At 41.9% G+C, this 25,923-nt stretch overlaps 2 protein-coding genes across 2 annotated transcripts; both read right to left on the bottom strand.

The window, feature by feature from the left end:
• Positions 1–473: 473 nt before the first annotated feature.
• On the bottom strand, positions 474–2,152 carry LOC127693868 (C-C motif chemokine 8-like). Its single transcript, XM_052195098.1, has 3 exons — positions 1,929–2,152; positions 1,093–1,201; positions 474–716 (listed from the first exon to the last, which is right to left on the bottom strand). The coding sequence occupies exons 1-3, from the start codon at positions 2,002–2,004 to the stop codon at positions 611–613; spliced, it is 291 nt and encodes a 96-aa protein (XP_052051058.1). The 5' UTR covers positions 2,005–2,152; the 3' UTR covers positions 474–610.
• An 18,861-nt stretch (positions 2,153–21,013) lies between these two features.
• LOC127694650 (C-C motif chemokine 12-like) lies at positions 21,014–22,532 on the bottom strand. The gene is made up of 3 exons (XM_052196201.1): positions 22,369–22,532; positions 21,620–21,737; positions 21,014–21,285 (listed from the first exon to the last, which is right to left on the bottom strand). Exons 1-3 carry the CDS (start codon positions 22,439–22,441, stop codon positions 21,180–21,182), a joined length of 297 nt encoding a protein of 98 aa, XP_052052161.1. The 5' UTR covers positions 22,442–22,532; the 3' UTR covers positions 21,014–21,179.
• Positions 22,533–25,923: the final 3,391 nt, after the last annotated feature.

Here is a 25,923-nt window from a genome sequence, read left to right on the forward strand (position 1 = left end):
TAGAGAATTATGACTAATGTTAATACTGATAGTGTTTCTATTGTGTGTTACATGTAAATGTATGAGACATAGAGGGCATAGCTGTCTATAAATTAGGAAAACAAAGCCTTTCAGGGGGAAGGTGAGGCAGGCAAGGATAGGGAATATCTTAGCAACTTGGGACTCTACCTGGTTTGGGCTATATACACACTCTGTCTCTGAAGAATATAGCAAGCAACCTGTTAGCAACTTAGTACTTTCAACTGCAAAAGAGTTTAAACCATGCAATAAATTGCTCCACTTAGTAACCCTTTGACAAACTTTGTTTCTAGTCAGATACAATCTGGAACAGAGTCTGGGTCTGGCTGAGACCAGTTTGTGGTACAAGTACAATGAAGTGAAATGCAACCTCAAGTACACTTTCAGAAAGAATCCCCTCTATATGATAGCGATCATAACTTTCCATCACTTCACTTTGAATAAAAATGTCCAAGTTACATTTGCAAATCAGTGTGAATTTTTATTGCAGTTGTTCATATAGGAGACAACGAGGAAACACCCAACCCAGGCACCATCTGCTTGTAACATCTCTGTCTGGAGAAGAGCTGTCTCTAGACCCAGGTGTGAAGGTTCAAGGCTGCAGAATTTGAGACTTCTGGTCAAGGATCTTCATGTACTCATTGACCCACTTCTGTGCAGGGTTTACACAGATAAACCTATTCCGCTTGGTGTGGAAGCTGTGGAGAGATGACATGCTCAGTAGTGCTCAGGGCGTAGCCCTACAGGTTGACAGACCTCATTCCCTCTTGCTCCAGAGATGAAGGAGCTGCTTGACAGGAGAGGAGGGTGGGAAAGGGTGGAAGGAAGAACCCCAAGGAGTAAGTCCCGATCTTGCTGTCCTACTTGAAGCATTCTCATCTGTTGGGTAAAGGAAATGGGGAAAATCCCTCTGAGTTCCTGGAAAATTACAGAATTCTTCTCCTCTAGTTAGTTTCCCTATGTGGGTAAGGAGCTGTTCAGGTAAGAGGCTATATTTGTTTGACTCACTTGTCTGTGTATCCTGACCACTCTCCCTTGACTCTGACTGGGATGTTCTGGGCAGGAATCACTTACATCACAGCTTCCCTGGGACACTGGGTACCGGTGATTCTCTCATAGCTCTGTAGCATCCGAAGGGGGATCTTCCGATTTGTTACAGAATAGCAGCAGGTGACTGGAGTAGCTGAAAGCAATTTTGTAAAGAAAGAGGCTTAGGGGTCATCTCAGGGTACTCTCATAAGGGAAGATGAGGGTTGAGCTGCACCTAGGAGTCACTGTTCCCAAGTTCTGTATCTAGATTCTAGTGACAGAATATATTCTAGGAGTGTCCTCTGTTGAACTACAGGATTCCTCACTGATAACTGTTTATAATAAAATCTCATTGACTGATCCCATATTTCTGATACAGGAAAGTTAGTTCCAAGAACTCACTGTCCATCACCTTGCTGCTGTGGGCTTAGAATCAACCTATTTCTAATCTAGGAAGCCTCTCCATGTGCAAGTATCCACATATGGCTGTAGTTCTAGAAGCCACTCTGGACCAAGCCCCCAAAGAGCTTCTTCAAGACATCATCCCTATCACTCCTCTATTGCTTGTGATGTCCTTCTCACTACAGAGTCACTTCTGGGCCATCTCCTCAACCAAGGAGAAGGTAGTATCTGTAGAGGCTGCATGCAATATCTCATCTTAGAGTTGGTGTCATGAGACATCAACAGGGCCTGGCCTCAGTGATCTAAACATTTACTTCTGGTTCTTTGCCTAGCTTTGACATACTGGCTTTTGCTAACTTCTTCTATAGTCTCAGTCTCTCCATCTTAAAATTTCAGATCATACAGCAGCTCTGGGATGCCTTGTGTTTGGATATTGGTGCCTGCTAAACCATTTATCTTAAGGAAAGAAGATGCCTTACCTGGCCCAGTCTGCTCCTGTGGGCTGACAGTGACAGCTATGAGCAGCAGGCACAGAAGCACTGTGTAGATCTTCATGTTGAAGGCAAGGACTTTGGAGTGAAGGCTAGAGTCTTCTCAGTTGTTCTAACTCTCCTAGTGGAGGCTCCAATCTGCCTTTTATAGGGAGCAGGGAGTCTGGCAGACAAGGTCATGCCTAATGGGAGATGAAAGAAAGATCTCTGTTATGCTGAGTAGTCATCAGATCATGATGTGATTTCCTGGCAGCTGGAAGGAAACTCAGCATTTACCATCTTTGGCTAACAGACTGTGAGATAGAAACTGAAAGGCAAGCATCTGAAACCAGCAACATGGAGGAAGTGGTCTCATTGGATCAGGGATTCTGAAACTTTTAAATGAAAAACATCTGTATAGAAGAAAGAATAGAAACAAAGGTTACCATGGAGTAAAGGGAGGTCAGATGCTTCCTTTTGGAGGGTGCCAGGAGGCCAGAGATAGGCCTAAGTCTTTGCCCCTCGTGCATTTTACACTAGGCTATTGTAACCCTGAGGCCCGTGGGTTCTTCAGAACCCAGATGGGCTCCAAAGAACCCTGAAAAAGTGGTAGACTCAAGTCTTCTCTCTTGTCTCTTCTTCCTTTCTCTTTTATTATTAGGAATTTTACATATTAGCCAGAACCTTGCACATGACATCAAAGTAAGTATTCTACCACTAAATGGCAGCTATACCTCAGCTCTTCCTTTTTGGTTAGTTAGTTGGTTAGTTAGTTACTTAGTTTTTGAGATGAGGACTAAGTAGATCTGGCTCTCCTAGAACTTGCTTTGTCCCCAGGCTGTTCTTGTTCTGTAATTCTCCCACATCAGCCTGACAAATGCTGTAATGACAGAGTTGCTCTACTATGTCTGGCTCAGCCTGAAAGTCCTGGGGAACTGGGCACCATGTTCAGATCCTGCAGTGGTAGGGATCCTGCAGTGGGAGGCATCCTGCAGGAGCATAGCTCTCTACATCACAGAGTTGTTTCCTTGCAGAATCATTAATATATGTATGACTTTATTACTATGCAACACGTAGTAGTACATTCTATCTAAAGTTGTAACAATCAAGAAGACACCATGACCTAAAAAATTCTAGCAAGGCCAAACTCCTCAGCATGTCATGAGTCATAATACTCCTTAATCCAGCTGCTTATTTTTCCTGTGTCTACAGAATCATTTGTTTCAGGCCAGGTTTGGAGTGTGAGAAGGCAAACAGGCATAAGACAGTATGATGGACTAAGGGCATGGTGTCTTCATTTGAACCTTCCCTGCAGACATGATTTATCATGATGTTTGTCATTTATAAAATATTAAAGAGAATTTCAAATGTCTAAGACAGTTTTCAAAATATCTAAACATGAAAAAATGTTTTAAGAGACATAGAAACAGAGAATTGGGAATGTTGTTGGAATCTTGAGCTTAGGCACTGGGAATACCCAACTGTCATTGTAGATGAAGAAGAACATTTGTGGTCCACAAGTTCAGCAGAAGTTGGTACAAATTTGAGGTGAAAAGTTTGGACCAAAGTGTTTATGAATCTAAGAGTTTATAATCTTAAAAGTTATAGCACAAACCCAGACACACTGATTGATGTATAAAAATGAGGACTCAGATATAAGTCCACACACATACAGCCACCTACTACAGAATTTTTACTAAGAGACCATAAATGCATATGGGAGAAGCAACAGCATCTTCAACAAATGGTGCTGGTTAAACTGGATAGCCACATGTAGAAGAATCAAGCTAGATCCTTATCTCTCAACTTACATATAACTCCAAATGGATCAAGGGTTTCATATAAGACCTGAAACTATGAAATCAATAGAGGAGAAAGTAAGAGATATCTTTGAACTCCTAGGCACAGGATAAGACTTTCCTAACAGTCTTGATAGCACAGACATTAAGACCAAGAATTTAAAAAAAGGGACCGCATGAGACCATTTTAGTTTCTATACAGCCAAGAACATAACCATTCAATTGAAGCAGCAGCCTACAGAACAGGACACTATTTGCCAGCTATACATCTGAGAAAGGGTTAGGATCCAGAATATAAAAACAACAACAATAACAACAACAACAACAACAAACATTAAGAGGGCATTTCAGTTAAGCTATCAGGGAAATTAAAATCAAAACTATCAAAACTATGTTGAAAATTTTCTTACTCAAATAAGAATGTATAAGACAAACAAACAGAAAACAATAACAACAAGTGCTGGAGTACACATGAGGAAAGGGTAAAATCTATTAAGTTCTGAAGGGAATGTGAACTGGTGCAACCACTATGGAAATCAGTGTGGAGGTTCTTCCAAATCCTAAAAACTGATCTATCACATGATCCAGCTATCCCACTTTTAGGCATCCACCCAAAGGATTTTGTATCCTACTATGGAGATACTAGCATATCTGTGTTCAATGCTGCTCTATTCACAATATTCAGAAATTGAAAACAACCCAATGAAAATGTGGCATGTTTGCATAATGGACTATTATTCAACTGTTAAGAAAAACAAAATTGTGAAATTAATAGGCAAATAGATTAGATGCAATCCAGGTAACCCAGACCTAAACATTATACTCCATCTCATATGTGGATGCTAGTTGTGAACAGAGAATTATGAACAGTGCTGGCCTGGTAAGACATGTCCATTGGTACAATAGAGGCGTGAATGCTATAGGAATAGCAACAAAACACTCTCTGATTGGATTTTGGATGCACAATATAATGTGGAACCTGTGACATACATATATATGAGTGTACATGTGTCCTCATCGTCATTCCAAAAATCAGTGATCTTGCAAATTGACTACAGATTTAATGATTCCAATATTTTTAGAGATTCTAGGGACAGATTGGCTTTGCCCCATAAACAAAACAAAGCAAAATTTAAAAAGTCCAACCATGATAATTTGTTTTAGGATTTAGTTTAGAATGAGAGATAGGGAGGGAGGGAGGACAAACAGGGAGGAGGGAGGGAGAGGAGAGGAAAGAAGAGGAGAGAGAGAGAGAGAGAGAGAGAGAGAGAGAGATAGAGAGAGAGAGGGGGGGGGGGGAGGGAGAGAGGATTCTTTGCTTGGATTTTAAAAAAAATCACTATCTTCAAGTTTGAGTTAATGTAATTAATCATAAGACATTCTAGAATGCCAATTGGTAGCTTTAAGCATTCTTTTCTTGGTTTTGGTATTGCACCATCAAACTAAACTTTCTGTAAAGCTGGTTAACTTGTTAGACCTAATGGCTGTAGAGAAGTAGGAATGCTGCAAGGCTGCAAGTCTAGAGCCAATTCACCTTGAACTATCTTTATCATCCTAAATAACTATTGCTTGCCCATATCTGGGTGGGGCCTAACATCCCATGACTGACAGATCGAAACCTTCTGGAATGTGCTAACTTACCAGAACTCTAATTTCCATCAACCAAAAGGTATGAATAGCATCAGACAGCATCTGAAGCCCATAGTAGACATTTTTCTACTTTGCACTATTTATTTAATTTTAAAAGTTTAAAATAAATTATTATTTAATTTTAAAAGTGTATTGATTTGTGAGTTTCTCGCCTCTGCTGCTGGTAAAAACTTCATCAAACTGTCACTGCCTATGACAATGGACTTTGAGGTAACATGAATTTGTATTTCACTCCCATTTAGCTCCAAAATAATTCCTTCTTCCCTTTGAGGTAAGTGTTGTGGGTTTTGTTTTTGTATTGACAGAAGAATGGCAATGAGGAAAATTGAGTGCTAACATATGACCAAACTCAATGGTCTGGGAAAAAACAAACATAAATGAAATGTTTTGAAATATGAAAGGACATCCAAACAAATAGAATTTTAATAGCCAATTTATACTAAATCATTGGACCAAGAACTATATCAAGGAATGTCTAAGACCAGACAGAATTCATCAACATCCATCCAAGAGGTTAAAGTTGAAGCATAAAAGCATCGGCTACAGAAAGCAGCTGAGGCTTGGCACCATGTGGCAGGGTTGGAGTGTCCTGGACATCCCTAGGCATGAAGGAGCTGTGGACAAAACTTGGGTACCAAGTCAGGTTTGTTGGCTTTGAAGAGGACAGAAGAGAAAAAGCTGGGAAAGGTGCAGCCTTGGTTTCAGTGTAGACCCCCAAGTATTAGAGATTCCAAGATCATGGAACCTTCACTATCCTATAGCAGCAGGTGTGGAATGGAGCCAAGCTGAGCTTACCAGACATTCTGTGCACACTGCCGATGGCAGAGTTGGTGAGGTACAGTTCCTTTGGAGCTCAAAAGATCCTGAGTGAGCTCCTGCTGGCAAACACTGAGCCATTTACACTACTGAATTTTGGTTTATGTTGATTTGATTGTAACTGTACAAAGATTCTTCCTTCTCGGAGCAAGACAAAAGCGGTTTCAGTTTTTAAAGATACATTGTTGGAATTTTTTAAAAAATTATAAAACCGATACAGTTACACTGGGTTTTATGTGATGGTTTACCATGAAATATTAGGGACAAACAAGAAAGAAAACGTGATGAAAGTCTTCAAGGGGTGAAATATCATAATTAGCATCTGTTGTCAATTTGACACACTTGGCAAGAGGGAACCTAAGTAAGGCATTGCTTCCATCAGCTTAGCCTGTGGGCATGTCTGGGAGGCACTTTCTTGATTGCTAATTTGATGGAGAAGGATCCAACCCACTGTGGTTGGTGTCATCTCTAGGCAGGCCGGCCTGGGCTGTTTAAGAAAGGTTGCTGTGCCAACCAGGCTTAACAAACAGGTAAAATGCGTTCCTCTGTGGTCTATGCTTCAGTTCCTGCTTTGAGTTCCTGTTTTGGCTTCTCTCAGGGATGGACTGTAACCTGTAAGCCAAATAAACCATTTCCTCCAAGTTGTTTATCACAGGGACAAGGGAGAACACACATTTTCCTTAGGTAACCTGGGCCAAACTTTTGCTTGTGGCCTTGTTTGGAAAAGCTGTATAAACTTTAGGAGACTGAGTCTTGCTGGCAGAAGTACATGACTGGGGGCAGATTGGGGTTTTGTCACCAGGCCCACTTCCTCTTCATGCTTCCATGCTGTCAATGTAGTATGCAGGCCAACCCCATGATCCTCCAACCATGCTTGTTTCATCATGATGAACTGTATATGCTCTGAAACGCTAGAACAAAACAAACCCTCTCTCCCATAAAATGTCTTTGTCAATACTTCATGTGTCTGCAGCATCTCTATCAGGGTATTTTGTCCTAACAAAGTCACTAAGACAACCACCTTAGACCTTCTTCCATTTTACCTTCTAGAGGTTGTGTAACTTTGAATTCTTTTTTTTCTTTTTTTCTAATTTATTGATATATTTATTTACATTTCAAATGATTTCCTCTTTTCTGGACCCCCACTCCCCAAAAGTCCCATCAGTCCCCTTCCCTCCCCCTGTTTTCCCACCCAACCCTTCCCACTTCCCTGTTCTGATTTTGCTCTATACTGCTTCCCTGAGTCTTTTCAGAACAAGGGGCCACTCCTCCGTTCTTCTTGTACCTCATTTGATGTGTGGATTATGTTTTGGGTATTCCAGTTTTCTAGGTTAGTATCCACTTATTAGTGAGTGCATACCATGATTCACCTTTCGAGTCTGGGTTACCTCACTTAGTATGATGTTCTCTAGCTCCATCCATTTGCCTAAGAATTTCATGAATTCATTGTTTCTTTTTCTTTTTTTTTCCCTAATGATTAATGATGTTGAACATTTCTTTTTTTTTATTCGATATAATTTTTTATTTACATTTCAAATGATTTCCCCTTTTCTAGCCCCCCACTCCCCAAAAGTCCCATAAGCCCCCTTCTCTTCCCCTGTCCTCCCACCCACCCCTTCCCACTTCCCCGTTTTGGTTTTGCCGAATACTGCTTCACTGAGTCTTTCCAGAACAAGGGGCCACTCCTCCTTTCTTCTTGTACCTCATTTGATGTGTGGGTTATGTTTTGGGTATTCCAGGTTTCTAGGTTAATATCCACTTATTAGTGAGTGCATACCATGATTCACCTTTTGAGTCTGGGTTACCTCACTTAGTATGATGTTCTCTAGCTCCATCCATTTGCCTAAGAATTTCATGAATTCATTGTTTCTAATGGCTGAATAGTACTCCATTGTGTAGATATACCACATTTTTTGCATCCACTCTTCTGTTGAGGGATACCTGGGTTCTTTCCAGCATCTGACAATTATAAATAGGGCTGCTATGAACACAGTAGAGCATGTATCCTTATTACATGGTGGGGAATCCTCTGGGTATATGCCCAGGAGTGGTATAGCAGGATCTTCTGGAAGTGAGGTGCCCAGTTTTCGGAGGAACCGCCAGACTGATTTCCAGAGTGGTTGCACCAATTTGCAACCCCACCAGCAGTGGAGGAGTGTTCCTCTTTCTCCACACCCTCTCCAACACCTGCTGTCTCCTGAATTTTTAATCCTGGCCATTCTGACTGGTGTAAGGTGAAATCTCAGGGTTGTTTTGATTTGCATTTCCCTAATGACTAATGAAGTTGAGCATTTTTTAAGATGCTTCTCTGCCATCCGAAGTTCTTCAGGTGAGAATTCTTTGTTTAACTCTGTACCCCATTTTTTAATAGGGTTGTTCGGTTTTCTGGAGTCTAATTTCTTGAGTTCTTTATATATATTGGATATTAGCCCTCTATCTGATGTAGGATTGGTGAAGATCTTTTCCCAATTTGTTGGTTGCCGATTTGTCTTCTTGATGGTGTCCTTTGCCTTACAGAAACTTTGTAATTTATGAGGTCCCATTTGTCAATTCTTGATCTTAGAGCATATGCTATTGGTGTTCTGTTCATAAACTTTCTCCCTGTACCGATGTCCTCAAGGGTCTTCCCCAGTTTCTTTTCTATTAGCTTCAGAGTGTCTGGCTTTATGTGGAGGTCCTTGATCCATTTGGATTTGAGCTTAGTACAAGGAGACAAGGATGGATCAATTCGCATTCTTCTGCATGCTGACCTCCAGTTGAACCAGCACCATTTGTTGAAAAGGCTATCTTTTTTCCATTGGATGTTTTCAGCCTCCTTGTCGAGGATCAAGTGGCCATAGGTGTGTGGGTTCATTTCTGGATCTTCAATCCTGTTCCATTGATCCTCCTGCCTGTCACTGTACCAATACCATGCAGTTTTTAACACTATTGCTCTGTAGTATTGCTTGAGGTCAGGGATACTGATTCCCTCAGACTTTCTTTTGTTGCTGAGAATAGTTTTAGCTATCCTGGGTTTTTTGTTGTTCCAGATGAATTTGAGAATTGCTCTTTCTAACTCTGTGAATAATTGAGTTGGGATTTTGATGGGTATTGCATTGAATCTGTATATTGCTTTCGGCAAAATGGCCATTTTAACTATATTGATTCTACCGATCCATGAGCATGGGAGGTTTTCCCATTTTTTGAAGTCTTCTTCCATTTCCTTCTTCAGAGTCTTGAAGTTCTTGTCATACAGATCTTTCACATGTCTGGTAAGAGTCACCCCAAGATACTTTATACTGTTTGTGGCTATTGTGAAGGGTGTCATTTCCCTAATTTCTTTCTCAGCCTGCTTATCCTTTGAGTATAGGAAGGCCACTGATTTGCTTGAGTTGATTTTATAACCTGCCACTTTGCTGAAGTTGTTTATCAGCTGTAGGAGCTCTCTAGTGGAGTTTTTTGGGTCACTTAGGTAGACTATCATGTCGTCTGCAAATAATGATAGTTTGACTTCTTCCTTTCCGATTTGTATCCCTTTGACCTCCTTATGTTGTCGAATTGCCTGAGCTAGTACCTCAAGTACAATATTGAAAAGATAAGGAGAAAGGGGGCAGCCTTGTCTGGTCCCTGATTTCAGTGGGATTGCTTCAAGTTTCTCTCCATTTAGTTTGATGCTGGCTACCGGTTTGCTGTATATTGCTTTTACTATGTTTAGGTATGGGCATTGAATTCCTGTTCTCTCCAAGACTTTAAGCATGAAAGGATGCTGAATTTTGTCAAATGCTTTTTCAGCATTCAATGAAATGACCATGTGGTTTTTTTCTTTGAGTTTGTTTATGTAGTGGATTGCATTGATGGATTTCCGTATATTGAACCAACCCTGCATTCCCGGGATAAAGCCTACTTGATCATGGTGGATGATCGTTTTGATGTGTTCTTGGATTGGGTTGGCAAGAATTTTGTTGAGTATTTTTGCATCGATGTTCCTAAGGGAAATTGGTCTGAAGTTCTCTTTCTTTGTTGGATCTTTGTGTGGTTTTGGTATCAGCGTAATTGTGGTTTCGTAGAAGGAATTGGGTAGTGTTCCTTCTGTTTCTATTTTGTGGAATAGTTTGAAGAGTATTGGTGTTAACTTTTCTTTGAAGGTCTGATAGAATTCTGCACTGAAACCATCTGGTCCTGTGCTTTTTTTGGTTGGAAGACTTTCTATGACTCCTTCTATTTCTTTAGGCATTATGGGACTGTTTAGATGGTCTAGTTGGTCCTGATTTAATTTTGGTATTTGGTATCTGTCAAGGAAATTGTCCACTTCCTCCAGATTCTCCAGTTGTGTTGAGTACAGGCTCTTGTAGTTGGATCTGATGATTTTTTTGGATTTCCTCAGTTTCCATTGTTATATCTCCCTTTTCATTTCTAAGTTTGTTAATTTGGATACTTTCTCTGTGCCCTTTGGTCAGTCTGGCTAAGGGTTTATCTATCTTGTTGATTTTCTTAAAGAACCAGCTCCTGGTTTTGTTGATTCTTTGTATGGGTCTCTTTGTTTCTACTTGATTGATTTCGGCCCTGAGTTTGATGATTTCCTGCCTTCTACTCCTCCTGGGTGAAATAGCTTCTTTTTGTTCCAGGGCTTTCAGGTGTGCCATTAAGCTGGTAATGTATGCTCTCTCCACTTTCTTTTTGGAGGCACTCAGGGCTATGAGTTTTCCTCTTAGCACTGCTTTCATTGTGTCCCATAGATTTGGGTATGTTGTGTCTTCATTTTCATTGTGTTCTAAAAAGCCTTTAATTTCTTTCCTTATTTCTTCCTTGACCAAGGTATCATTGAGTAGAATATTGTTCAGTTTCCACGTGTATGTGGGTTTTCTGTTGTTTTTGTTGCTATTGAAGACCGCTTTTACTCCATAGTGATCTGATAGGAGGCATGGGATTAGTTCGATCTTCTTATATTTGTTGAGGTCTGTCTTGTGACCAATTATATGGTCGATTTTGGAGAAGGTACCATGAGGTGCTGAGAAAAAGGTATATTCTTTTGCTTTAGGATAGAATGTTCTATATATATCTGTTAAATCTAATTGGTCCAAAGCTTCAATTAGTTTCATTGTGTCCCTGTTTAGTTTCTGTTTTCCTGATCGGTCCATTGAGGAAAGTGCAGTGTTGAAGTCACCCACAATTATTGTGTTAGGTGCAATGTGTGCTTTGAGTTTCAATAAAGTTTCTTTTACAAAAGAGGGTGTCCTTGCATTTGTAGCATAGATGTTCAGGATTGAGAGTTCTTCTTGTTGTATTTTTCCTTTGACCAGCAAGAAATGTCCCTCAGAGTCTCTTTTGATGACTATGGGTTGAAAGTCAATTTTATCTGATATTAAAATGGCTACTCCAGCTTGTTTCCTGAGACCATTTGCTTGTAAAATTGTCTTCCAGCCTTTTACTCTAAGGTAGTGTTTGTCTTTGACCCTGTGGTGTGTTTCCTGTAAGCAGCAAAATGTAGGGTCCTGTTTACATATCCAGTCAGTTAGTCTGTGTCTTTTTATTGGGGCATTAAGTCCATTGATGTTAAGAGATGTTAAGGAATAGTGATTGTTACTACCTATCATTTTTGACGTTATTTTTTAAATTTGATTGCTTAACTTCTTTTGGGTTTGATGAAAGGTTACTATCTTGCTTTTTCCAGGGTGAAGTTTCCCTCCTTTTATTGGTGTTTTCCTCCTATTATCCTTTCTAGGGCTGGATTTGTGGATAGATATTGGGTAAACTTGGTTTTGTCATGAAATATCTTAGTTTCTCCATCTACGGTGATTGAGAGTTTTGCTGGATATAGTAGTTTTGGCTGGCATTTGTGTTCTCTTAGAGTCTGCATGAGATCTGCCCAGGACCTTCTAGCCTTCATAGTCTCAGGTAAAAAGTCTGCTGTGATTCTGATAGGTCTTCCTTTATATGTTACTTGGCCTTTTTCTCTTACTGCCTTTAATATTCTTTCTTTGTTTAGAACATTTGTTGTTTTGATTATTATGTGATGGGAAGTATTTCTGTTCTGGTCCAGTCTGTTTGGAGTTCTGTAGGCTTCTTGTATATTCATGGGCATCTCTCTCTTTAGGTTAGGGAAGTGTTCTTCCATAATTTTATTGAAGATATTTGCTGGCCCTTTAAGTTGTAAATCTTCACTCTCATCTATGCCTATAATCCTTAGGTTTTGTCTTCTCATTGTGTCCTGGATTTCCTGGATATTTTGGGTTACAAGCTTTTGGCATTTTGCATTTTCTTTAACTGTTGAGTCCATGGTTTCTATGGTATCTTCAGCATCTGAGATTCTTTCTTCTATCTCTTGTATTATGTTGTTGATATTTGCATCTCTGTCCCCTGATTTATTCCCAAGGCTTTCTATCTCCAAAGTTGTCTCCCTTTGAGTTTTCTTAGTTGTTTCTACTTCTGATTTTAGATCCTGGATGGTTTTGCTTAGCTCCTTCACTTGCTTGTTTGTGCTTTCCTGTAATTCTTTAAGAGATTTTTGTGTTTCCTCTTTCATGACTCAGCCTGTTGACCAAAGTTCTCCTGTATTTCTTTAAGTGTTTTTTTGCATTTCCTCATTATTGGCTTTTGTATTCTCCTGGATTTCTTTCAATGATTTTTGTGTTTCCCTTGCAAGGGCTTCTAACTTTTGATCCATTTTCTCCTGAATTTCTTTAAGTATGTCCTTCATGTGTTCCTGTACCGGCATCATGACCAGTGATTTTAAATCCAAATCTTGTTTTACTGGTGTGATGGGGTATCCAGGACATGCTGGTAGAGGAGAATTGGGTTCAGATGTTGCCATATTGCCTTGATTTCTGTTAGTGATGTTCCTGCGATTGCCTTTTGCCATCTAGTTCTCACTGGTGTTAGTTGGTCTTGTCAGTGCTGGACTCACCAGTGCAAGCTGCCCCTACCCAGGTGACCTCTGGTGCAGAGCTTACCTCCTGCACTGCCTGGAGACAGGGTGCTGTTGCCCAGGCTGTTCAGATCCCGAAGCAGACACCCAAAGGCTCCTGCTGGTGCCCGCTGTATTCACTGAAGCACAGCGACTTCTCCCAGCTGGCCACCCAGAAGCCCCTCCTGCCTCTTGCAGGACCTGGAGAGGACCTGGGTGTTGCCGCCCAGGCTGATCTGGATCCGGAAGAGGAGAGAGTTGAGCTGAGGGCTCCCGCCAGAGGCCTCAGGACTGGGACCCAAGCTCTGGGCTGCAGGAAGGAGCAAGCGGAACTGTGAGCTCCCAGACTGCCTCTGGGTGCACACCGGGTCTCCCGCACTTCCTGGAGACCAAGAGCTGTAGCCCTGGCTGTTCAGATCCCAAAGCAGGCACCCGAAGGCTCCTGCTGGGGCCTGCTGGATTCACCGGAGCATACCGACTTCTCCTCGCTGGCCTGCTGATGTGTTCTTGGGTGCCCTTGCAGCTCTAGTGTGCTTTGCCCCAGATTGTGTCTGTGAACCAGATGGAGCCCGTGTGCACCCCCAGGGAGCGCAGATGGTGTACGCTGCAGGGACTTCACCCGCGTGCTGATCACTCCGCTGGGCAGCTGATCCCCCAACCGGGCTGGCGCACACAAGGTTAGCCTGGCCGCCCAGGCCCTGGGTCCATGCAAAAGCCTGGGAGGCCAAGGTCTGAGCAAAGTTCCCCTCGGACTATGACTGTCAACGGGGTCTGCCAGGTGACCAGGGTGGCAGGCATGCGAGCTCAGGCTCCCCGAAAGTGCCGGGAGAGTCTGCTGGGCTAACAACCTCCTGGGCGGGTTGACACACAGATGGCCCACCAAGCCGCCCAGTTCTTGGGGTCAGTCCAGGGCATGTTGGGGCCTAGACCCCCGCTTTGTTAGCCTCAGGCTATGCTTGTTAGCTGTCTCTGCCCTCCAGAGCTCTCTGGCGTCCTGTAGGCAAAATGGCGGCGCGCGCGTCGGCCAGGGCAAAAAAACCTCCTGGCTGGGTTGGCACCCCGATAGCCTCCCGAACAGCCCAAGGCCTGGGTGCAGGCCAACACTCGTCGGGCTCAGACCCCCGCAATGTTGGCCTCGGGTTATGTTTGTGTACCTCAGTCTGTCCGATCTCTCTGGAGTCCGAAACCAAGATGGAAGTGAGCCTCTCCTGACTGGCGGGAGGCCGAGTTCTGAAGTGGCTTCCGTGCCGCAAAAGGCACCGCAAATCTGCAGCTGCTTACAGCCCGGCTGGCCAGAGAAGGTCAGTGGTCGTGGGTGCAGGGCCTAACTGGACCCTGTGTCGCCTTGGTTCCACTGCTGATAGCCCTTCAGCTGGACCAGCCACTGCTGCACTGCCGCCACCAACGCCTCCGCTGCTGCCGCCCGATCCCGAATTCATTGTTTCTAATGGCTGAATAGTACTCCATTGTGTAGATATACCACATTTTTTTTGCATCCACTCTTCTGTTGAGGGATACCTGGGTTCTTTCCAGCATCTGGCAATTATAAATAGGGCTGGTATGAACATAGTAGAGCATGTATCCTTATTACATGGTGGGGAATCCTCTGGGTATATGCCCAGGAGTGGTATAGCAGGATCTTTTGGAAGTGAGGTGCCCAGTTTTCAGAGGAACCGCCAGACTACTTTCCAGAGTGGTTGTACCAATTTGCAACCCCACCAGCAGTGGAGGAGTGTTCCTCTTTCTCCTCACCCTCTCCAACACCTGCTGTCTCCTGAATTTTTAATCTTAGCCATTCTGACTGGTGTAAGGTGAAATCTCAGGGTTGTTTTGATTTGCATTTCCCTAATGACTAATGAAGTTGAGCATTTTTTTAAGGTGTTTCTCTGCCATGCGAATTGATCCATCCTTGTCTCCTTGTACTAAGTTCAAATCCAAATGGATCAAGGACCTCCACATAAAGCCAGACACTCTGAAGCTAATAGAAAAGAAACTGGGGAAGACCCTTGAGGACATCTGTATAGGGAGAAAGTTTCTGAACAGAACACCAATAGCATATGCTCTAAGATCAAGAATTGACAAATGGGACCTCATAAAATTATAAAGTTTCTGTACGGCAAAGGACACCATCAAAAGGACAAATCGGCAACCAACAAATTGGGAAACGATCTTCACCAATCCTACATCAGATAGAGGGCTAATATCCAATATATATAAAGAACTCAAGAAGTTAGACTCCAGAAAACCAAACAACCCTATTAAAAATGGTGTACAGAGTTAAACAAAGAATTCTCACCTGAAGAACTTTGGATGGTAGCTTTGAATTCTAAGCGGTAGGTACATTTATATTTGGCATGCATCTAATAGCTTTGTGTGTGTGTGTGTGTGTGTGTGTGTGTGTGAGAGAGAGAGAGAGAGAGAGAGAGAGAGACAGAGAGACAGAGAGACAGAGAGACAGAGAGACAGAGAGACAGAGAGAGAGAGACAGCAAGAGAGAGAGAGACAGAGAGAAAACAGGTTCCTACCTAAGCTCATTTTCCTTTTTATAATTTTCACATTTGTTACAGCATCATTTGCTCAAAATAGCGTCCTTTCTTCCTTGAATTGTCTGTGCTGCTGCTTTTCTTTTTTTCTTTTTTTTCCTATTTGTTTTTTTTTTTAATTTTTTTAATTCGATATAATTTATTTACATTTCAACTGATTTCCCCTTTTCTAGCCCCTCCCCGGAAGTCCCGTAAGCCCCCTTCTCTTCCCCTGTCCTCCCACCCACCCCTTCCCACTTCCCCGTTCTGGTTTTGCCGAATACTGCTTCTCTGAGTCTTTCCAGAACAAGGGGCCACTCCTCCTTTTTTCTTGTACCTCATTTGATGTGTGGATTATGTTTTGGGTATTCCAGTTTTTTAGGTTAATATCTACTTATTAGGGCACCTCACTTCCAGAAGATCCTGCTATACCACTCCTGGGCATATACCCAGAGGATTCCCCACCATGTAATAAGGATACATGCTCTACTATGTTCATAGCAGTCCTATTTATAATTGTCAGATGCTGGAAAGAACCCAGGTATCCCTCAACAGAAGAGTGGATGCAAAAAATGTGGTATATCTACACAATGGAGTACTATTCAGCCATTAGAAACAATGAATCCATGAAATTCTTAGGCAAATGGATGGAGCTGGAGAACATCATATTAAGTGAGGTAACCCAGACTCAAAAGGTGAATCATGGTATGCTGCTGCTTTTCAAAAGCAACTTGTGCGGATCTATTTCTGTTCTGTTGATGTATTTTCTATTATATCATCAGCCCCACATGCCTTGGTGACTGTAATCATGTGGTAAGTCTCGAAGTCAGGTAACGTGAGTTCTCTGACTTTATTTTCCAGTGTTGTGTTAGCTCACCTCTCTGTATAAGGTTGAGAACCAAAAAGCTTGGTGGGATTTTGTTTAGAGTTGTGTGGAATGAAGAGCTCTGCTGGGGAGGAGCTTGGAGGCTGACAGTGTCCATGGTGTCTCCCTCCTATGAACACAGAGATCCCTCCATTGGCTCAGTTCTTTCTCCTCACAGACGTGTGTAGTTGTTCTCATAAGTATGTTCACATTTTTTCCTTAGACTGAGTATTATGTAGTTGGTTTTTGGTGCCAATATAAGGGACATAGTATCATTAATTTCAGTTTAAACTGTTCATTATGGATATACAGGAAGGCTATAGAATCTTAGACATCAATCTTTGTGCTTTATGTGGATCTTTGTGTTTGTGCGCACACTTGTGCACCTGAGATGTATGGGTCTCTCTCTCTGAACCTGGATCTTGACGGTTTTGTAGGTTGGTTGGTCAGCAAGACTCCAGTCTTCCAGCTGCCTCCCATCTCTGCAGTGGTACTGCAGATGGATGCCCCACTGTGCCTGTTTTGGTTTTGTTGTGTTTTGTTTTATAAATCTGGGAGTTTGGAGATCCAAACTTAAGCCTCACATTTGAGCACCAAAGACTTTACCCACCTGTTCCATATCCTTATCCCTTTTCTGTTCTGAAATCCTTCTACAATCAAAAATTGTAAGAATTTCGTTTTTATACCTGTCATTGATTCTCTGTGATTTTCTGCAGAAGTCAAACACGTTTTTCTTAAAGGTAGCTTAATTTCCTTCCTCCATCTATATATCTTTCTGCTTTCCTTTCTGTCTAATGAGTCATCAAGGACTCCCACTGATGGGGCACTGCAATGGCTAGTGCTCTGCTATTATCAATCTTATGAGAACAACATCTACTTTAGCAGTGGCGAGTATGGAATTCACTACAGGCCATCATAGATGTCCATTAGACTGAAGAAGCTTCTTTTTGTTCCAAGTATGTTGACAAGTAATTTTGCCTTTAGAATCCTGATGGGTGTGCACTTTTGTTCAATGCTTTTCAGGGTCTATTGATAGCATCTCATAGCCTTTTATTTCAGCTGATTAATGTGATAGGTTACAGTAATCAATTTTGAATAGTTTTAAGTTTCAGATTCTCTCTCTCTTTCTCTCTGTTTCTCCCTCTATCCCCCCTCTCTCCCTCCCTGTGTGTGTGTGTGTGTGTGTGTGTGTGTTACACTGGTACTTATTAGTGCATGTGTGGACATGCTCAACTGAAGGTTTATCTGTGGGCAGAGGCTGACATTGGCACGTCTTCCTCAATTGTTCTATCTTTCACTCTTTGTGACAGATTGTCTTCTATGAGGCTGGGGATGACCCTTTTCAGCTGGACTAGGTAGCCAGGCAGGGCCAGGATACGCATGGATCATATTTTTCTTTTGCTTGATATATTATCTGGCTTCTGTTAGATTGCAAAGAGCAAACAGATGACAATATTGGCTCTTCTTACTTGTAAACTCAACACAGCACAACATGTCTCTCTCTGTCTATGTATATCTTGAAGTGAATTTGCAAGTGTTCATTCTGCTTTTGTCTTTTAGAACAAATTGGTGAGCATGGGTATCATCTGTAGCTTCAGTGTTCAGTAGAATTCATTGATATAATTTGGGAGATTTTTGTACTTTCAGGGTTGGACCTTCTTTATCCAACTTCTGTAATAGATAAAGACACATCTTGATTATTTCTACTTCCCTATGTGAGTTTTGGCAGAGTGCGTATTTCAAGAAGTTGAATAGCTTTTCCTCTGCTTTCAGGTTTTGGACTAAGAGTTCTTTGGTTCAAGAGTCTTTTATTCTTATTTAAGGCAATTGCAGAGATGCTCTTCTTGCATTTCTGACAGTAATTTGTGCCTTTGCCCTATTGCATGTGCTTGTTCTAGTTGAAGGTTTATTGCTTTTATTTTTATTTTCAAAGATCCACCTTTAGTCTTGTTGGTTTTCTCTATTATTTACTTATACTCTACTCTCATTTATCTCTCATTCTTTTGGCTGATTTAGGCTTATGTTGCTCACAGACATACGGCACACATAAATACATAAGTGGAAAAGGAGACTGCCAGGAAGAGGAGTCCTTACTTTTAAGTAAATGCACATGAACTCTTACAAACTGGCCTTGGGACTGACTGGACGACATAGGTTACCCCAATTAGTTTACTCTTCTTGCCTCTGGAGTTGAAGATTGGTGCCACCATATTTTGTTTGTTTTGTGTAGAAGCTGGGGGATCTGAAATCATATCCTCTTGGTGGGCCAAATACTTTACCCCCTGATTTGTCTCCTCTGTCTATTCTGAAACTTTCCTATGATACCTGACAGAAGCAACTTAAGGAAGGATGTGTTTATTTTGGCTCACAGTTCAAGTGCAGTCTGTCACAGTATTTGGGTGGTATTGTGATATGAACGATTTGGCCTGTGTTCTCAGGAGCTTGTGATTGGATATATATCAATATCAAACAGGAAAAAAAGGTGGACTATAACCTCCAAGGACCTTCTCCATGTCACTTACCTCCAGAGGTTTTTCTTTCCTCCCTAAAGGTTGTACCATCTACCTCAAATATGCCACTGGCTGGGGACCAAATGTTTAAGAACATTGGCTTAAGAGGGACATTTAACAGCATAACAATTATACCAGTCTATTCCTATTACAAAAACATAATACCTTAGACATAATAATTTAAAAGAAGAGAGATTAATTACTCAAATTCTGGATTTGGCTATGGTGAAGATCAAGGTACCAGTAGACTTGGTGTCTGGCCAGGGCCTGATCTGTACACTTTCTGTATGTTCTGTCACAGCTAGATGGAAAAGCAATTTCCTCAAGCTGTGTTATTAACATTAATATCATCTATGAAAGCAGACACCTCTTGACTCAGTCAACTACTGAAGGTCCTGCTTCTTAGTCCCATCCCAATGCATGATAAGGTTTGTACGTGACAATTCCTCAATGGATAGATGCTGGAAGCTTGGTCTCTAGCATGGTTGATGATGGTGAAATGGTGGAGGGGCCTTTATGTACTTGGGCTGAGTTTATGGAAACTTTGGTGTTGGGAGCTTCACCCTTGTGAATGGATCAGTGCTGGGAGTGGTTTGAAGGTGTAGTGATGAATCATCATGATCATTTTGTGTTCCTACCCTCTTTGGTACACCACATCCTTTTAAATTATCAGCTGTGTTGTGATGCAACCAGGTTGCCTCACCAGTAGCCATGCTGAGTGACTTGAACCTTCTATCTAGACTTGTAAAGCAAGTCACCTTACTTTCTTCATACAGTACACACACAGCATAAAGGGACAAGACTAGATTCCAATAGAAATCTTGAAGGAGCACAGGCATTCAGACCATAATACAAGTAAATTAATTCTGCATCCAAGAACTGGCAGTCACTTAAATTCCTATGTGAGGCTTTAAGGAATGAGTTCACATCCAGGGTCCTTTGTTTCCTCTCTACAGAATCCCACACAGTGTTATTCTGCCTGTTTTATTGATTTATGGCCCTTGCTAGCATCCAGCATAGATTGTAGAGGTCTTCTTGTAACACTTCAGTGGCTACTCCTAGGCCATCTCTTCCTCATGGTATCCTGTGCTCAGACCTGGCAACTCTTTCTTTTACTACGTCTCTGTGTGTTCCTGCCCTTACAGTTTGAGTCCACCAACTGTGTTCTTACTGCTTTCCTATCTTGAAGTTAAGGAGTCCCTACAACAAGCTACAACCTTTTTTTTCCCCTACTGTCTACCACCAGTTCCTCCAGATTTGGAGTATGCAGCTGGCTGGATTCTTTTCTCTGACTCAGTATCCTCCCTCTTTGCTGGACATCTCAGAAGAGCACTGTGCATTCATAGCCTATCATGTCCACATCCCTTCCACAGAAAGTTATTGTTAGAGAGATATCCTTATAAAAATCCCAAATAGATGTGGCACATGGATGTCTAGTGTTCCTTCTTGGTCTGGTTTCACTCCTAACATGTTACTACTCTGACCTTCAGAATTCATTTCATGGGGAAACCCTGAAGTTTCAAGACCATTGCAAGAGGCTATTAAAGAGACTCCATGAAAAAAAAGGTGAAATGAGAAAAGAAATCAACTTGGAGAAGCTCATGACTATGGGCAGGTAATGGAAAGACTAGAGCTAGAGGGAAAGCAGGACCTGTTGTGACCTGAACCTCAGCAGGTCCTGCCCAGGCAAAAGACATTCCTGTAGGATGGTCCTTCACACTGTTACCTATTGCTGCTGGCTTTCCCCTTCCAGCTTAACAGAACCCCAAATTAGAGTAATGTACTTAAAAATACATATGTATTTTTCTTTGAAAACACCATAGACATATAATAACACTGAACACAGCAGTAGGAAGAACACACTCCACTAGAAGAAACACTAATTCTCTAAGAATACAAAAGCTGCTATCATGCTAAGGCGCCATGGATGGATCTCGCTAACTTACAGGCAGGTGCGAGAGAGAACTGACATTTCGCCAGGAATTTAAACGAGTTTGTATAAAAATAAATACACAGTTTGTAAAATAAATTCAGTTTAATTGGCCCAAATATAACTTAAATATCATTAAATATTATTTAAGCAAGTTTGTGTTTTAAATTATTAAAAAGCATCCCTTTTTAGATATTATAATAAATAGCTATCACACTGCCCATGGGGAACATCAGGGGAAAATACATAAGATTTTTCTGGAACTCTCAGCCTATACATGAAGGTTCAAGGACGCTGTGTTCGAGCCTTCTGATCCAAACGGTTTATGTAGTCCTTAACCCATTTCTCCTTAGGGTCAGCACAGAACTCCTTATTCAGTATGGTCTTGAAGCTGTGGGGAAGAAGACATGGTTAGACAAGGTGCTCTGAGGGTTTACTCAGAGCATGGCCTATTGGTCCTCTTCTACTCTTCCACAGATGAAGGGACAGGAGAGAAAGTGGGGAAAGGTGAAAGAAAAACTCAGGAAGAAGCTCTGTTCTTGCTCTCCTAGCTGAATCTCTCCCATTTCCTGACTAAATGAATTAAGTGCAATCTCTCCCATGGGCTTTGTTTTCCAAGGTGAGGAGGGGGCCAGACTGATAAGCTGCTAAATGCGTTTGACTTAAGGCCCCACTTGCTCCTCAGACAGGAAACTAGTTTGGAGTGCTCGACGTGTCCAACTTACATTACAGCTTCCCGGGGACACTGGCTGCTTGTGATTCTCCTGTAGCTCTTCAGCCTCCTGATGGGTATCTTCTGCTTAGCGACATTATGACAGCAGGCGTTTGGGGTGAACACTGACTCTGAAAATAATTTTTCAAAGAAAGAGACAGTTAGGACATTGCAGGGTGCTCTCACAAGAGATGGAAGAATACTGGACTGTACCTAAGAGTTACAGCTCCCAACGTCTGTATCTAAAGCTTGGTCATAGAATATTGCAGAATATGTACTTGCTGTTAACTATGTTTGGAAAAATCTCATCAATTTCTGACACAGGAAAAGAAGTTCTAATAACTTTCTGTCCATCACCTTGCTGCTGTGGGCTAAGAGTTTAAGAAGCCTCTCCAGTATCCACATGTGGCTGCTGTTCTTGAAGGCACTCTGAACCATGACCCTAAAACTCTTCTTCAAGCCATCATATTTGTTACTCCTCTATTGCTGAGATGTCCTTCTCACCACAGACACACTTCTGGGACACCTCTCCAAACAAGGAGAGGGCAGTATCTGTAGTGGCTGCATCCAGCATCTTGTCCCGGAGCTGGTGTAATGAGACATCCCAGGGCCTCTGAACACTTGGTTCTGGCTCACTATGTCACTGGCACAATGGCTCTTTTTAATTCCTCTGGTAACCCGAGTCTCTCCATCTTTAAAACTGTAGATCGTGCAGCAGTTCTGCAAAGTACTGAGAGATCGGGAAAGGAGAAGAAGGCTTACCTGGTCCAGCCAACACCTGTGGGCTAATGGTGGCAGCTATGAGCAGGAGGCATAGAAGGGTAGGGATCTTCATGTTGAGGCCAGAGGCTTAATGAATCAGGAGCCAGTGTCTCTGCTCCTCTGGAAGTTTCATCTGACTTTTATAAGAAGCAAGGAGCCTGGCAGGATCCTACAGAAGGAAGGATGAAGTAAGATCCTCAGAACTGTTGAGTAGGCATCAGGACCCCAGGGGTGATTTCCTCTCAGTCAGAAGGAAGCTGTGCCAGTTTCTGTCTACTGCTAGTTTAAACTGCAAAACAAAGGGAGAAAGGTATTCAGCTGAGGCCAGCAATATGGAGGAAGTGACCTCACTGGATAGGGGTTCTCATTTCTTTGAAATGGAAAAACATGGAAGAAAGGAAACTAGAAATCACAGTGAGGTAAAGACAGGCCAGGATATGCCTCTTGGAGGGTGTCAGGAGGTAGGGGATAGGCTAAGTTTTTGCTTCTGGCCTTTATTACACAAGGCCACTGCTATCCTAAAGCAGATGGGCTCCTCAGAACTCAGTTGGGCTCCAAATAACCCTGAAGAAATGACAGGGTCATTCCTGAAAATTTTACTAGCCGTCTCTTTCTGTTCCTCATTCTTCTCTTCCTACTAATACTGTGTTATACATCTTAGGTCTGGCCTTGTACATGCTAGGCATGTACATACCATAAGCTAGGCATGTACACTACCATATGCTAGGCATTAGCACTCTACTACAGTTGCATGACCAGCACTCTGCCCCTGCCCCCCATATGTCTCTCTCTGTCTCTCTCTCTGTCTCTCTCTGTCTCTCTGTCTCTGTCTCTCTGTCTCTGTCTCTCTGTCTCTGTCTCTGTCTCTGTCTCTCTCTGTCTCTGTCTCTCTCTCTCTCTCTCTCTTGTTTTGAGATAGGACTTACTTAGTTGCCCAGTAAGCCTTGAACTAATTTTGTAGAACAGGCTGGTCTTGGGCTTGTGATCTTACTGTCTTAGTTTTCCAGATAGCTAGGTTTATAGAATTGCATCTATATGTTTAGCTTGTCTGAAAGTCTCAAAGTCCTAGAGTCTCAGAGAACTGGGAGGCGCAAGCTGATCTGTAGTTGATGTGATTTTTAAGTGGGTGGGATCCTGCAGTGAGGGAGATCATGTAATGGAAGGATTCCACAGTGGAGCTGATTCTGTGATGTGTGGAATATTGCAGTGAAGAGGATCCTGTAATGAGTACAAGATCTTGCAGAAGGTGGGGGCGGGGTCCTCTGTTTGTGGGAATCCTGCTGGGAAGGATCCAGCAATGGGTGATATCATTCAGTAGGTGAGATATGCACTGGGAGGGGATGATCTTATAGTGCAAAGATCCTGTAGTAGGGGTGTCCTGTAGTAGGGGTGTCCTGCAGTGGGAAGATTCTGCAATGGAGGGAAACCTGCAATGGAGTTGATTCTGCAGTAGGTGGTTCTTCCCAAGTGAAATCATTTGGAGAAGCCCAGGATTTCGTGAAGATTCTGAAAGTTTGGGTCTGTTTGCTAACAGCTTCCAAGGTACTTCACTACACAGTGTGGAGGAGAGGTCGTTGGAAGATGTGAAGGGTAGCCAGGTTAAAAATTGCTGACTTCCTCTGCCTAACCACTCACACTCCTTCACCACTGGAATCATGCGCATTTCACTAAGCAACATTACATGTTAGGTTCCTCTGTGACAACATTTATACAGTAATAGCTCACCCACTACTTTTTTTTTTTGATTTTTTTTTTTGAGCCAGGGTTTCTCTGTGTAGCCCTGGCTGTCCTGGAACTCACTCTGTAGACCAGGCTGGCCTCGAACTCAGAAATCTGCCTGCCTCTGCCTCCCAGAGTGCTGGGATTACAGGCGTGCGCCACCACCGCCCGGCTCACTCACTACTTTTTGAAAATTAAATTAAATTAAATTAAAATATGTATACCATGAAATTATATTCTTAACCATGAAGTGTGTAGTTCACATGGACTTGCAATCAGTCTCCATTTCTCTGTTTTCTCAACCAAATTATATGCTCAATAAACCATCCCCATCTGCACCCACTTCTTGATCTCACCCATTGTCCATCCCTCAACAGCAACCCTTCCTTCTGTGATTTCAGCTTCCTTACCTTATGTAAGCTAACTTATAATCTATTTAAATTTTCTTGAACTGCATGATTTTACTTAGCACAATGCCCTCTGAGAACTTCTCTGTTGTTGCCCATATCATAATTGTTCCTTTTCTTGTAGGCCTTGTAAGATTCCACATTGAGTATACAACACAGTGCACTTATCCATTCACAAACACCAAGCTACATTTCATGTTTTAGTTGTAAGTAATACTACAATGTGCATGGGTGGGCGAGACTCTCACCAACACCTGCTTTCAATTTCTTTCAGTAAATATCCAGAAGTGGTACAATTGCTGAATTCTATGGTGATCATGTATTTGTTTATTTTGAGGAGCTAACTATCTTACTTTCCCACAGATCTGTTCTATTTAGCTAACAGTCTCAGCAGCCACACACAAGGCTCCATTCCCTCCACATCATTTGAATCAGTTCCTATAGTCTTCTCTAGTAGACAGCTGAGTAGATGGGACGTAGCCGGTCATCATACATTCGTTTCCATTTCTGTAATGTTTATTGGTGATGAGCTTACTTCTGTGGACTTCTCAGCCATTTGTATACTTTCTTTGGAGAAATGTTTTCTCCATGTTTGATTCGAGTCATTAATTTCTGTTGAGTGCAGATGTTCTCTGTTCTGGATACAAATTTATTATGAAATGCAAGTGCTTCTTCCCTTTTCCAAAAATGAAAATTGCCTTTTCATTTTGCTGATACTGTCCTTTGATGCTGAAAACTTTTTTGTTGCCACAAAGTTTTTTTTTTTTTTTTGTTTTTTTTGGTTTAGTTTTTTTGTCACCCATGACTTGAGAGCCGTAGCCAGAAATTCATTGTTAAATTCAGCATGGTGAAGCTTTGTCCTGTGTTGACTTCTAAGTGTTTTGTTGTTGTTGTGGATCTTAAATGAAGTCTTTTATACATTTTGAGTTAAGTATTCATATGGTGTTGGGAAAGGGCCCAAGTTTATTCTTCTGCATGAGAATATCCAATTTTCCCAGAAGTATTTCCTGGAGGAAAACAATTGACTACTCTTGACATTTTTCTTTAAAACCATTAGACCATTTGGCTGGAATTTATATCTGGGACCTCTGTCCTCCTTCACTGGTCTGTGTCTCCTGTTGGGCCAACACCACACTGTTTTGGTTACTGTAAATTAGTAGCGGATCTTGGAATTTGAGAGGCACGATTTAGGGTTCATTGATATTCTAAGTATATTTTAGGATGTGGCCATCTGTTTCTGCTGAATGTGTCACTGGGATTTGAGTCTGTAGATGACTGTGGGATGTATTTACATCTTAACAAAAATTTCCTCTGACCCATGAACCTAAGCTGTATTTTCCTTCCCTCATGTTCCCTTTATTTTATTTTAAGCTGTGTTTGCCAATTTTGTTGTTCAGGCCTAACATCCTCCTTCATTCTTAATGCTCTT

This window comes from Apodemus sylvaticus, chromosome 10 (assembly GCF_947179515.1).
Source record: "Apodemus sylvaticus chromosome 10, mApoSyl1.1, whole genome shotgun sequence".
Lineage (NCBI taxonomy): Eukaryota > Metazoa > Chordata > Mammalia > Rodentia > Muridae > Apodemus > Apodemus sylvaticus.